This window comes from Pristis pectinata, chromosome 23 (genome assembly GCF_009764475.1).
Source record: "Pristis pectinata isolate sPriPec2 chromosome 23, sPriPec2.1.pri, whole genome shotgun sequence".
NCBI classification, from domain to species: Eukaryota; Metazoa; Chordata; class Chondrichthyes; order Rhinopristiformes; family Pristidae; genus Pristis; species Pristis pectinata.
In genome coordinates this window covers 31,552,923-31,567,493 of record NC_067427.1, presented here as the reverse complement: position 1 = coordinate 31,567,493, position 14,571 = coordinate 31,552,923, and the positions used below count along the sequence as shown (strand labels likewise).

General features: G+C 43.8%; 1 protein-coding gene across 1 annotated transcript in view; it reads left to right on the top strand.

The window, feature by feature from the left end:
• Positions 1-14,571, top strand: part of glipr2 (GLI pathogenesis-related 2) — a 63,579-nt gene that overhangs the window by 26,316 nt on the left and 22,692 nt on the right. The window contains 5 exon segments of the mRNA XM_052036761.1: positions 2,775-2,852; positions 3,431-3,679; positions 7,686-7,904; positions 9,484-9,561; positions 14,060-14,290. Of these exon segments, the coding sequence (XP_051892721.1) occupies positions 2,775-2,852; positions 3,431-3,679; positions 7,686-7,904; positions 9,484-9,561; positions 14,060-14,290 (855 nt within the window).

Sequence of the window (14,571 nt, the reverse complement as noted above, 5' to 3'; positions counted from 1 at the left end):
GAAATTACATTACCAAGGAACAAGAAATAGTGAAGAGAAAAAGAAAGTTTAATATGAGAGTGGCCCATTGAAGGATAAACAGGTCAATACGACAGCAAAAATATTAAGTCATTATTTTGTTTTGGTACTTAGAGGGAGATAGAACATGTGGATGATCAGAGAAGTAATGATATGTCCATTTAAAATAAGAAAAGAAGATATATTAAATGAAATAACCAAAAAGAGGATAAAATCTCTGGCTTGGGGGGGTTACATTCAGCATTTTTTTAAAATTAAGGGAAGAGATGGCAGAGGCATAATTACACAGATTTAATAATTCATTGGGAAAAGGTGGAGTATTGGAGGACTGACAAATAGTTAATACCCATACTTCAGAAGAGGATAGATTATGTCCATGGAATTACAGACCAACCAGTTTAACATTAGTGCATGAAAAATAATGGAATCCCTACTAAATTAAGTAGAATATATTAAAGTGAAAAGTGTAATAATGAATAGTTAGTATAGGTTTCAAAAAGGTGGTCTTCCTTGATCAACCTTATTGAATTTTTGAAGAGATAACAGAGGAAATAGACAATACAATAGGTGTAATTCATCTAGAATTTGAAAAGGCCATAAATAGACTAATGAATAAGGTCGGAGAATTTAGTGATGGGAACAAGTCACAGAATGAATTGCTAGCTGGCTTCAGGACACAAAGCAATGAGCCAGAGTTAAGGGTAGTTATTCAGAGTAGAAGAAGGTGTTGGTATCAGTGTTATTCAGAATTTATATTACTATTTTAGACTTTGAAATCAAAAACTCAAGTAAATTTGTGGATGAGGGCAAATTGGCAGGACTGAGGACTGAAACAAATGACAAGAGGAAATTAGTAATCTTCAGAACGGGCAAATAATTGGCAGGTGAAGTTCAAAACAGACTAATGTGAGATAGTACATTTTGTTAGGAAGAACCTCAGCGCTTGTTGGGTAGGAATCTGACAATCAAGATGACAAAGCCAGCAATAAGCTCGTGATCTACTGGGCAGCAGTGATCCCTTCCCTCATTGTGCTTCAGAGATATGGACTACCTACAGCAGGCAACTCAGAGCATGGAAAAAGTACCATGGATGCTGCCTCCACAAAATCCTGCAAATCCACTGGTAGCATAAGCAAAACAATATCAGTGTCCCAGGCTAACATTCCCACAAAGGGGGTTCTAATTACTCTCAGCCAACTCTGTTGGATGAGCCACGTCATTCATCTACCCAACATTAGTCTCATGAAATAGGCACTCTACTCTAAGCTCTGTCACAGTAAAAGGAGGGAAGTGGAACAATTCAAGGATGTTCTCAAACTCTCCTTGAAGATATGTCACATCCTCACTGACTCATAGGAATCCTTCACCGACTCATAGGAATCCTTCACCCACGACTGTTCAAAATAGCATCAGGCTGGCACTTTGAATCTCTCTGGCAGGAGTGCCAAGAAACCCTTTGAAAGAGCTAGACAGAGTATACTACCTCCTCTACTCCCCACCCACCCATCAAGTACCTACTGGCCAACCTGCGGCAGGGAGTGTCAAATTAGCCTCATGGAAAATACCAGTGCATAAATTCTTTTAATATGAGATGGCTATTGCATATTAGCTATTTTCTTATCCCAGGAAATAGCCTGTGAATCCCCTTTTGACTGCCTACAATGCTACTATATTCTTTCTCAAGTAAGAGGACCGAAACTGAGCAGTACTCCATGTGGGGCCTCACCAATATGTACAATTATAATAAAACTTTCCTATTTCTAAGCTCCAACCCTTTTGCAATGAAAGCCAATATGCCATTTGCCTTCTTAACTGTTCTTTTGTAAACGATATACAAGAACACTTAGATCCCTCTCTGCTTCACTCCTTGGCAGTTTTGTTGTCCATTTAAATAAATTTAATTCTAATAAGTGCAATGCTCTTTGATATGATTAATAAGGATAAGACATACACAGTGAATGATAAGGCCATAGGGAGTGTTGAGGAACAGAGGGACCAAGGTGAACAAGTCCATGGATCCCTGAAGGTGGCAGCACAGGTAGAGATGGAGGTGAAGGCATACAGGGTACTTGCTTTCATTAATCAGGGTATAAAATATGAGAAGCTACAGTCCCCTTTGTAAATGTTGATTTGGCCACAGCTGAGGTACTGTATGTAGTTCTGGTTGTCACATTATTAGGAAGGATCTGATTGCACTGGAGAGGGTGCAGAGGAGATTCACTGGGATGTTGACTGGGATGGATCATTTCAGTAACGAGGAGAGACTGGATAAACTGGGTTTGCTTTCCTTGGAATGGAAGAGGCTGTTGAGACTAATAAGAGGTATATAAAATTATGAAGGACATAGATAGGAGATAACAGGACTTTTTCCCCATATCAGAGGTGTCTAAAAATAGGGACGTATGCTTAGATTTTTAGATCATGATTTTTCGGAGGGGATACCAGGGGGATTTTTCACCTTGAAATCTGGAACACACTGCCTGAGTGGATGATGGAGGCAAGTACTTACAACATTAAGAAATATCTATGTACTTGAATCACCAAGGTATAGGCTACAGACCAAGTGCTGGTAAATGGGCTAAGTACAGATGGGTATTTAATCATTGGCATGGACCTGGTGTTTCTGTGTTGTACGACTCTATAATTGGGTGTTATGATAACCTGAAATTCTTTGCACACCAACCTTGATCTGAACTGGCTTTTACTGAAGTTATCTTTTGAGAAATTCATTTGTTTTTCTGTGACTTTGTTTACAGGGCAACAGGTTGCTGACTCATGGTACAATGAAATTAAGAATTATGACTTCTCCTCTCCTAGATTTCAGAAGAATTGTGGTAATTTTTTTTTCTCTGAAACCAATATAATCAACTCTGGTACCACTGCTGGGAGAAATGAGGATCTGAGTGAAAATGCTGTAATAATGGGTGCAGATCATCAGTAAAGGAGGTGTTGAGAAATTCCAAAGTTATTTGTAAAGTATGATGTGGGTGGGTTGGGGTGAGGATAGGGGTGGTATGGTATTGGAATATGCCACAGCAGAAAAGGAGTGATGTGTGTTCTTGACAGAGTTCTGTGTGGGGATTTGCTGATGGTAGTAATAAAAAGATGGGAATAGAGTGGATCTGATGAATTGGGTTGGGATGGTTTGGAAGGCATACTTTTTTGTATGTTCTATTATCTGACTGTGCCATGCTTGATTTTCTCATGTTTTTGCTGATACTTTTGTTACTATCAATGACCAACTTCAAGCTGAATAGGTGGAGGGAGAGGGTGGGGGAGTCATACTTCCTGGCCAGACTGGGTCTACCTTCAGCACTTTGGCTGTTACAGCACATCCATATTGGATAATAAACTCTTGGGATGGAAAATGCAAATTACACTTTATGAATCACCTCCTGTTGTTCCCCTGCAGGGCATTTCACACAGCTGGTTTGGAGAGACTCCAAGGAGATGGGGGCTGGCCTGGCATCTGATGGCAAAGGTCTCACTGTCGTGGTGGCTCAGTTTGACCCAGCTGGTAACATCACCAATCCAGGCTACTTTGCTAAAAACGTCCTGCCCACTGGCAGCAAGGTGCAGGACGATGAGGGTGGGTCAGCCCATAGAGAGAACACAGACAAACCTAAACCATCAGCAACAAGCCGGCAGGCACCAATGTCAGGTATGATGTCAGTTCTCTAAAATAAAGTCCCCTTTTCCCGTCGGGCAACTGAAACAATGGCTGATGTAAGGGAACTCCCATGTCCTCCTACAGTCTAGGCATTCAGTCCTACATGAGTCACAACCTCCTTCAGCTAAAAAACTTTCCTTTCCTAATTAGGCAAAATAGATCTTCAAAACTAAACTACACCCAAATAACTTGGGCTGCTGCTTGCAATGATCTAACAAAATCACCATTCTTATAGAAACCAGAATGAGGCTTACTGGGGCTGACAATCCAGAGGGAATTCCACTTGACACTGCCACTGTTGCTTCAAAATCTATGGGATTGGTGATGGGACGAGTGTTTGGTGGTGGGCATGTTCCCTCAATTAGCATCCCAACAGCAAACACCCCCACCAGGAATAGTGTAGTCCACCCTCCAACAACCTCATTCTGGAACCTCCAAGAATGAGTCGTCTCCTGAACACTGCCGTCAACAACAATGATTTAAAAAAAGAGGCATGTCTGTGTGCTCTTCATTGTAAATTAATATTTGAACAAATACATTAAAACTTCAATAATCCACTATCCGACTATGCAGAAATCCCAGAGATTGGCCATGTGGCCCAACGGGTAATATTTAGCGAGCTCCCCTGCTGCTCACTGGGCCCGGGCACTATGTTTAACAAGTGAACTAAAAAAGCCTGTTGCGCTGGGAGTAACATCCAATAATCAGGAAAACTGGCTGGTTCACCACCTGAGGGTGCCGCATTATTGGAGTTTTACTGGATGAGGACACAGTTGAGAATCATCCAGTCACACGGGAAGGTGTTGTCCTCCGGGCCGCGCCCGCACACACCCCTGGAGATATATCGCTGCCGCTCCACCATCGCCGGTCTCCATCCTGGAGCACCTCACCCCGTGGACGGGGCAGCCCCGGCCACTGCTCGGCTTGTCCGGGACGGCCACGGCCTCGCCGCCCACGTCCTGTAGACGACCAGGAAGAAACCGTCTGACGAGGCGTCGGGAACCCGGGGCATGGGGGCCGAGGCACCGCCGCGGGCTCCCAGCTGGGGGAGGCGGCCGGAGGACGACGGCAGCGGCGCGGGGCGGGAACGGCCAGGGGGCCGCCAGGCGCGTGCGCGGCAGTTGGTCACGTGGTGTCCACAGTGACGTGGGCGTCACGTGGCCGAGGGGTCGGCGGGCGCCGGCGGTCGGTGTGAGGGTGGTTCCCGCCCGGACGGCCCTGGATGCAGTGCGGCCTCCTGCGGTGCTTGCGGTGGCTGCGGGCCTGCTTCTGGGCCCCGGCTCGCAGAGGTAACGGCGGCTCGGGCACTCACGCAAGCCTCCTGCTCTGCCGTCCCACCGCGCCCGAATCTCCCGCGTTCCCCCGTCCCGCCCCCTCACCGGCCGTGACACAGCGGAGGGGAGGGGAGCGACAGGTTCCCGCCGACCCCGCCCGAACCGCCGGGGTGTCCGGGCGGCCTCGGACATCCGGACAGCACGGGGTTTGGAGCCCTGCCGGCCTCGAAACACCGATTTGAATAGAAAGCTGACACAAGTACAGTGGAAACCCGGTGTGAATTAGAGCTACACAGGCCCGTCTGCCCACCTCCTTCCTACCGGACAAGATGCCTATTGAGTTTGTCCCATTTGACCTATAATCTCTGTAAACTTTCCCTAACCATGTACTTGTCCAAATGTATTGTAATCAGAATCAGGTTTGTCATCACTGACATATGTCGTGAAATTTGTTGTTTTGTGGCAGCAGACCAGTGCAAGACAAAAATAATCATAAGTTACAAAATGAATAAATAATGCAACATGAGGAATAACGAGGTAGTGTTCGTGGACCGTTCAGAAATCTGATGGCGGAGGGGAAGAAGCAGCTTCTAAAATGTTGAGTGTGGGTCTTCAGGCTCCTGTACCTCCTCCCCGATGCTGGTAATGTGAAGAGGGCATATCCCGGATGGTGAGAGTCCTCAATGATGGATGCTGCCTTCTTGAGGCACCACCTCTTGAAGATGTACTCGATGGTGGGGAGGGTTGTGCCCGTGATGGAGCTGGCTGAATCTACAACCCTCTGCAGCCTCTTGCAATCCTGTACATTGGAACCTCCATACTAGGTGGTGATGCAACCAGTCAGAATGCTCTCCACCATACACCTGTAGCAATTTCCAAGAGTTTTTAGTGACATACCAAATCTCGAACTCCTAATGGAGTAGAGCTACTGGTGTGCCTTCCATGTGATTGCATCGATGTTTTGGGCCCAAGATAGGTCCTCTGAGATGTTGACACCCAGGAACTTGAAGCTGCTCACCCTTTCCATCGCTGACCCAACAATGAGGACTGGTGTGGGTTCCTGACTTCCCCTTCTCGAAGTCCACAATCAATTCCTTGGTCTTGCTGACATTGAGTGTGAGGTGGTTGTTGTGACACCACTCAACCAGTTGATCTATCTCATTCCTATATGCCTCCTTGTTGCCACCTCTCCCACTTTCTCTGGCAGCTCGTTCCGTATAGCCACCACCCTCAGATCCCCTTTAAGTCTTTCCCCTCACCTTAAATCTATGTCTGTAGATTTACCCATCTTTACATGCTTTAAGACTGCACATCCTCTTAATGTGATATGTTTCAAGACATCACTTCTCAGAATTCCCTAGCATTTGTGACTTCCTCTACAGTAAATACAAACAAGAAGTATTCATTTAAGACTTCACCTATCTCCTGTGGCTCCACACACAGATGACCACATTGATCCTTATGGGGCCCTATACGCTCCCTGGTTACCCTTTTGCTCTTAATGTACTCAGAATCTCTTGGGATTCTCCTTCACCTTACCTTCCCAAGCTATCTCATGTCCTATATTTACACTCCTGATTTTCCAATTGTGTACTCCTACAAGTACCTACTCCTCAAGGGATTCACTTTTTGTATGTCAAGTTTATACCTTACATATGTCCATTTTTCCTGTCCAGAGCCTCAATATCCCTCATGAACCAGGGTTCCCCAATCCTGCCAGGCTTGTCCTTCACTCTAACCGGAACACGCTGGCCCTGAACTCTCCCTGTCTCACTTTTAAAGCCACCCACTTGTCAGATGTCCCTTTACCTGCAAACAGCCTCTCCCCATCAACTTTTGCAAGTTCCTATCTAATGCTGTCAAAATAAGCCTTGTCCCTCTTTCAGGACTCCAACTTGTGGACCAGTCCAATCTTTTCCAAAACTATTTAAAAACTAATAGAATTATGGTCACTGGTCCCAAAGTGCTCCCCACTGACACTTCAGTCAGTTGCCCAGCCTTATTTCCCAATAGGAGATTGAGTGTTGCCCCCTCTCCAGTAGGGCTATCTAACATATTGTTTGAGAAAACTTTCCTGGACACATTCCCTGTGATCCTGTGCATTTTCCCTGTGTGCTCCAGTTTTTTCCCCACGTCGCAAGATGGTAAGTTAATTAACTGCTGTAAATTGTCCCTGGTGTCGGTGAGTGGTAGAACTGGAGTGGAGTTGGTGAGAATATAGAAGAATAAAATGGGATTAGTGTAGATGGGTGATCAGTGTGGATGGTGGGCTGAAGTGCCTCTTTCCATGCTCTATGACCGAGTAGCTGAAGGCCAAAGGTGAAATGATGACCATGAGAGAAGGAACACAGGTATCTGATGCTTGTAGAACTGGAGGAGGTCATACCGATCAGTAATGCAATGGAAAGATTTGAAAACCAGGATGAAAAATTTTAAGTTTGAGACTTTATTGTATTAGGAGCCATTGGAAGTTGGTGAGAAGAGCTGTGATGGTGAGTGGGACTTGGCATGAGTTAGGAAATGGGTAGCAGAGTTTAGATTGGATGGATGGGTGGCTGATTAATGCGAGCCCATTACTGCTGGGCACTGTCACACGGTTATCATCTTGTCACATTCCCCAAAGGATGGGAGGGAGGGAGACAGCACTGCCTGTCACTGAGCTCCCTTACTCTGCAGGCACTGTGGTTAAAAGTGGTTGTTTATCACGTGTTTCTCTCCTTCAGCTGAAGATTCTGGAAATTTTGCCAAACAGTTGCTGAACTCTGCAAACAAATATCGGGTGAACCACGGAGCACAACCTTTAACCCTAAGCACACAAATCAGCAGGAATGCGGAGAAATGGGCAGAGCATCTCGTCACCTCCAAAACATTAAAGCACAGTGACACACCGTATGGGGAGAACATCTGGTATCAGCAAGGCCCTGTAGGTCTGCAGGTCACAGGTCTGTCACATCACTATCTGACATCATTTGGTGGTCAGCCTCCGTTAGAGAACGTACACTGTTTGGATATTCATAGGTCATGCCTGGTGCAGCAAGATTGTTTCTTCCAGAATCAGCATGCAATTTATTTGATCCAAGACTCTTAACTTCCTAGTTATGCAAATCATTTATCTTCTATGTAAATCCATTGAAATTCCAGCATATATTCCTAATTTAGATAAACAGCGTCATCTGTTGTTCAGTTGGTAGCACTCTCCTCCCCTCTGCGCCAGTTGGGTGTGGTTCAGGTATTACTCCAGAAATCTTGAACACATAATCCAGGCTGAAACAGTGTAGAGCCGAGATTTTCTGGCACTGTCAGATGAGGTTAATTGGCTCCCTTGGGTCTATTGGCACGATTTGAAGAGCAAGAAAATCCCACATCTATCCTGACCAAATTTTTTATCCCTAGAACAGGTTATCTGGTAATCCATCACATTCTGTTAGTGGAATCTTCCTACATTACAACTTCAAAACTATTTTTTCAGTTCTAAAGTGCTAGTTGTTTTGTGCTCAGATGCTTGTTTTCATTTTGCATTGCACGAATGGAGCTCAGGAGGAATTAAGCTTCACAACACATATGATTATCTTTAGTCACCTTTGTACACAATGCAGTTGTAAAACACATTCAAACAACTGATTAAAAATATCTGTGATTTATCTTTGGGACAGTTTTACTGTTTGAAAGAAAAGTAGCTCCGATTTTAAATTGAGTTTGAGGAATCAAAGTTGTTTAATTAATTTCCCTTAGTTTAGTATCAAAATGAGTGGACAATTAACATCTTATTTGCATCATTTCTCAAAGTTTAAAGATCTGGATGTGACTTTGAATTGTAATTTTTAAATGAGAATGTCTAGTTCTGAGTCTGTTCTCCCATAATGTGTAATCAACAACAACTTCGATTACTAAAGCATCTTTTAGCATAGTAAAATATCCCAAAGTGCCTTCCACCCAAACATCTCTGGAGGGGAAAAAATGCAGAGGCTGGAGTTCTGCAATAAAGAAAAGGTGCAACAGGTCAGACAGTATCTGCGAAGAGAGAAGCAGTTAACCTTTCAGGTGAGTGATCTTCCCACAAGGTGTAGACTTATCCTTATAACTATCCTAAAATTTAAGGAGTTGTGATCACTATTCCCAAAATGCTCTCCCACTGAAAGGTCAGTCACCTGTCCAGCTCACTTCCTAAAACAAAGTCCAGTATGGTCCCTCTTCTAGTTGGACTATGCACATACTGTTTCAAGAAACCCTCTTGAATGGGCTGAAGGAATTCTGCCCCATCTAAGCCTCTTGCACTAAGGAAGTCCCAGTCAATATTGGGGAAGTTAAAGTCACCCACTATGACAATCCTTTTGCTTTTACATCTTTTCATAATCTGCCTACATGTCTGTCCCTCTATCTCTTGGTGGCAATTGGGAGAAAGAGGTAGTTGTAACAAATACCTATCAAAGGTTTCTTGCAAGGATATTGGACATAATTTCATTTTCAGTCAAGCTTTACATGGCAATGGATTTAATTGAATAATTTCTTCAATGTTTTCAGGGCAGGAAGTTGTTGATTCCTGGTACAATGAAATTAAAGATTATGACTTCTCCTCCCCTGGTTTTCAGAAAAACTGTGGTAAGTTGTTGATTTGTATTTAATGATCAGTGGTTTTGGAGACCAACAGTGGAGCACACAGCACAATGCTTAAAGGGACTGGGTGACTGTTTTCTGCAAGCCTGGCGCACTCACTTTGAGTTGATGCCACATTGAGGGGGTGATGTCTTATCAGTGTATCTGTTTTAATGGCCGAGTCCAGTTACATATGTGAAGACACAAGAGATTGCAAATGCTGGAATCTGGTCCCTTCCTGAAATGTCGACCAGCCCTGATGCAGGGTCCCGACCCAAAATGTCAACCATTTCTTTGCCTCCACAGCAGCTGCTTGACCCGCTGAGTTCCTCCAGCAGTTTGTTTTTGGCTCCAGTTACATATGTGATTTTATCAGAGCAAGAGGTACTCACAAGCTTGAAATGATGATCTAAGTGACTGAACCAACAGAGCTTCACTTCATAAGGAAGAGGCAACTTCAAGAAATTCTGAAGAATCTCAATGTTTAAGGAAATTTTGTACTGAACCCGGAATACTACATGAACTGGTTCGCTGCCCCCATTAGGTGGAGTTCCATAGGAATGGATTGAAATCTTTTATCAGGAGTGTTACTGGGGCATTTGCTTTCCTTTTGTGTGTGATTTTTTTTGGATGTAAGCACATGTACATCCCCAGTAGTTCTTTTTATCTTGTTATGGTGATGTTTCCATCTGTTGACATCATTAATGGCACTTCCTATTAACATTATGAAGAATACATTGTGTTTAATTATTCTCTCTTACAATATGTAATTGCAAGTATTTCATTTTTTTCACTTGATATTGCCAACTGTGATTATGGTATCTCTCTGCAGCCCTTGTTAGAGTTGGACACACATTTTACCAGTGCTTCTCCTCCATTATCTAGCCAACTAAACTGCTTACAGTTCAAATCTCAATTATTTGTTCACAAACAGATGACCTGCACCAGTGGCTTTTCTTTCTGCACAGTATTAGTTACAAAATTCTCCAAGTATTCATGTTTGGCCTCTCCTCTTTTTCCTCGTGTTTGTGTGTTATCACTTAGCAACATTATCCTCCAACTTAGGGTCAACTTAATGGTGGTACAATGCATTACATTTTCGTCTTTGATGTGCTGCTACTCCTGTTTATTGAACATTGCTGTTGCCAGAAGAGACTCTTTTTTTGTTGTTGACCATACACTGAGGCTGACCCATGCTATTTGACCCTGACCTGAGTTGCCTTCTGCATAAGCATAGAACAGTACAGCACGGGAACAGACCCTTCAGCCCACAATGTTGTACCAAACTAATTAAACTAGAAATTAAATGCCTAAGTAAACTAATCCCTTCTGCCTACAAAAGCTCCATATCCCTCCATTCTCTGTATATTAACACACCTGTCTAAGAGCCTCTTAAACACCTCTATCATATTTGCCTCCACTACCACCCTGGCAGCAAATTCCAAGCACCCCACCATCCTCTCATGTAAAAAAAACCTTGCCCTGCACAATCTTTCTTTGAACTTACCCTCTCACCTTGAATGCATGCTCTTTGGTATTAGACATTTCAACCCTTGGAGAAAGATACCAGCTGTCTATCTATGCCTCTCATAATCTTATAAACCTCTATCAGATCTCCCCTCAGCCTCTGCCACTCCAGAGAAGACAATCCAAGTTTGTCCAACCACTCCTTATAGCACATGCCCCCTAATTCAGGCAGCATCCTGGTAAACTTCTCTGAACCCTCTCCAAAGCCTCCACATCCTACCTATAATGGGTCAACTAGAATTGAATGCAATACTGCAGATGCGGCCTAACCAGTTTTATAAAGCTGCAACATGATACCTGACTCTCGAACTCAATGCCTTGACTAATAAAGGCAAGCATGCCATATGCCTGCTGTACTACCCTATCAACTTGAGCGGCCATTTTCAAGAAGCTATGGACTTGAATCCCAAGATCCCTCCATACATCACTGCTGTTAAGGGTCCTACCATTAACTTTGTACTGTCCCTTTACATTTGATCTCCCAAAGTGCAACACCTCACACTTGGCTGGATTAAACTCCATCTGCCATTTCTCCGTCCATGTCTGCAACTGATCTATATTCCGCTGCACCCTTTGGTCATCTCTACACTATCCACAATGCCACCAATCTTTGTACCTTCTGCAAACTTACTAACCCATCCATCCACATTTTCATCCAGGTCACATATATATATCACAGACAGCAGAGGTCCCAATATGGATCTCTGCAGAACACCACTAGTCACAGACCTCCAGCCAGAATGAGTCCGATCGACCACAACCCTGTCTTCTATGGGCAATGAATATTTTCCCCCTCATAAAATTATGTGTCCAACAGCATAAGCTCGTTTTTATATGTAGCTTCATTCCAAGTACTATTGTAATCCTCATCCATATATTTGATGCAGCAGCCCATTTCATTGGCACCCAGTCCACAATGAAACATTCACTTCCTCCTCCAGGATGCACTGTGATTGCTGTGCGTACCCTCTGCAAGCTGCACTGTGGAACCTCACCAAGTTTCTTCAGCAGTATCTGTTAAACCTGTAAACCCTATCATCTAGAAGGGTAAAGAACCTCCAACTTTCCCTCCAAATCATATAACATTCAAACTTGGAAAAATATTGACAAACCTGCCAAGAATGAAATTCCTGGAGCTCCTTTCATGATGATACAATGTATTCCACAAAATACAAACAGTAACAACTCAAGAAGGTAACTCACCTTCTTGAGGAAAATTAGGAAGGAACATTAAATGCTGGGCTTGCCGGTGAAATCCACATCCACAAAGTGTGAAACCATCCACAATGAATAAAAACTGCCTTTGCACCTGAGCAGTGTACTACTGGCTGGCATCTTACTGTCGATCCTCAGTAAATCTGCAGTCATCCAAAATGTTGATATCCATATCCTATCCTCCAACAGGACTTATTCACTCAATCATTACTTGGGTCCTTGCTAATCTCCAACAGTTTACAGTTCTGGTGTTGGATAATCAAGGCACATTGCACATGCCTAACCAAGCCAGTGGCTTTCCATTGCATTATACCACAGGTATTCAGAGAGGAGTGAATCTGTAGAATTATATATCACAGCAAGCAGTGGAGGCCAGGTCACTGAACATAGGAGGAGTTAAGTAGATTTTTAAACACAAAAGGCAGCAAGGGATATGCAGAACGAGTGAGAATATGGCATTGAGATAAAGGATCAGCCCTGATTGTATTGAATGATGGAACAGGCTCAAAGGACTGAATACCCTACTGCTGTTCCTTCTTTACCATGTTGTCCTTTGCTAATTTTGGTTAAGGTCAAGTGTGAGTGAGGTAGCACAAGTGAGCAGAGAAGCCAACAACTTCCCTGGGCTACATTCTTCTTACTACCCACACCTCTGTTGCCGCCTGGCTCACTGAGTGTTTCCAGCATTTTCTGTTTTTATTTCAGATTTCCAGCACCTGCAGTTCTTTGACTTTCATCCATACATCTGACCCCTCCTTTAGCCTTTTGCAAGGCAAGAACAATTATTTATAAAGACACCAGTTCCCACTCACTTGCATACACAATTCTAAATGAGATAGTGTATAATTTCACTTACCTGACCACCCCAATTTTAGCTCTTGGCAACTCTCTGAACCCTCCAGTTTTAAAATTCTCGTCTTCATGTTCAAATCTGGTATGAACGTGCCCCTCCCAATCCCTTTCTCCTCCTGCAGTCTGTACGCTCCTGTCCAAGCCTGCATTCCTCCTGCCCACTTCCCTACCATCACCTTATCTTATACTTATGATGACACAGAAAGAGGCTATATCTCTCCTTGGACCCCTGCCAGCTCACAATGGAGCAATCCCATTAGTCCCGTCACCCCCTCCTTGTTTCTCCTGCATCTTATACTCTCTCACACGTGCCCAACAACTCCTCTTTAATTCTGTTTCCAATTTACATAGACAAAGGGCCAATTTACAGCAGCCGATTATCCCACCAGCACATGTTTGGAATGTGGGCAGAAGACACAGCACCTGGAGAAAACCCACAAGGTCACAGGGAGAACATGCATACTCCATATAGACAGCACCTGAGGCCATGATCGAACCTGGGTCTCTGGAGCTCTGAGGCAGCAGAACTAACTGCTGCACCACCATACTACACATTGCATTTTTGGCTATGTTTTCAGAAGTCCAAATTTCTTAAATTAACCTGTTTTAAACCACATTACCACTCCACTTCTTTAAAGCCCACCTCTTTAAATAAATTTCTGGTCAAACCTTTGAAATTTTTGTTTGATTGAATCTCAGTGAAACATCTAATGATGATGTTGTTTGTTAAAGGCAAGCTGCTATTGCTGGTATCCCTTCTGCCATACCCTTGCTGGGAGTGAGCACCTTCATTCTGCACAGGTCCAGTGAGGCTATGTTGGAATTGTTGTGCAATACTGGAGTAAAATGGATGATACATGTGGACTGCACTGTTCTGCTACTGTAAATTATCCAACTGTTTTCCTTCCAGGGCATTTCACACAGCTGGTTTGGAGAGACTCCAAGGAGATGGGGGTTGGCCTGGCATCTGATGGCAAAGGTCTCACTGTCGTGGTGGCTCAGTTTGACCCAGCTGGTAACATCACCAATCCGGGCTACTTTGCTAAAAATGTCCTGCCCACTGGCAGCAAGGTGCAGGACGATGAGGGTGGGTCAGCCCACAGAAAAAATGTCAGGACTCCTGGTACGCCAACTAGTACAGGTACATTTGTGATTTTTTTTCTTATAAAAGCCCATGTATCCAGTCAGAGAGATAAAGGCAATTTGTTAATATAATAGATCACAACTTTATCTATCTAAGATCCAGTGGATTTAGCAACCCTCTCAAATTTCTTAGAGACTCCAGGAATTAAAGGTTAACTCCCAGGGAATTATCGTGAGCAAGCTAGAAAGGATATTTCATAGGGACATTCAAGGGATTGTTGATGTAAGGTTGGGTCATCAGCACCTTTTTATTGAATACTATAACCAATTGGCCCTTAT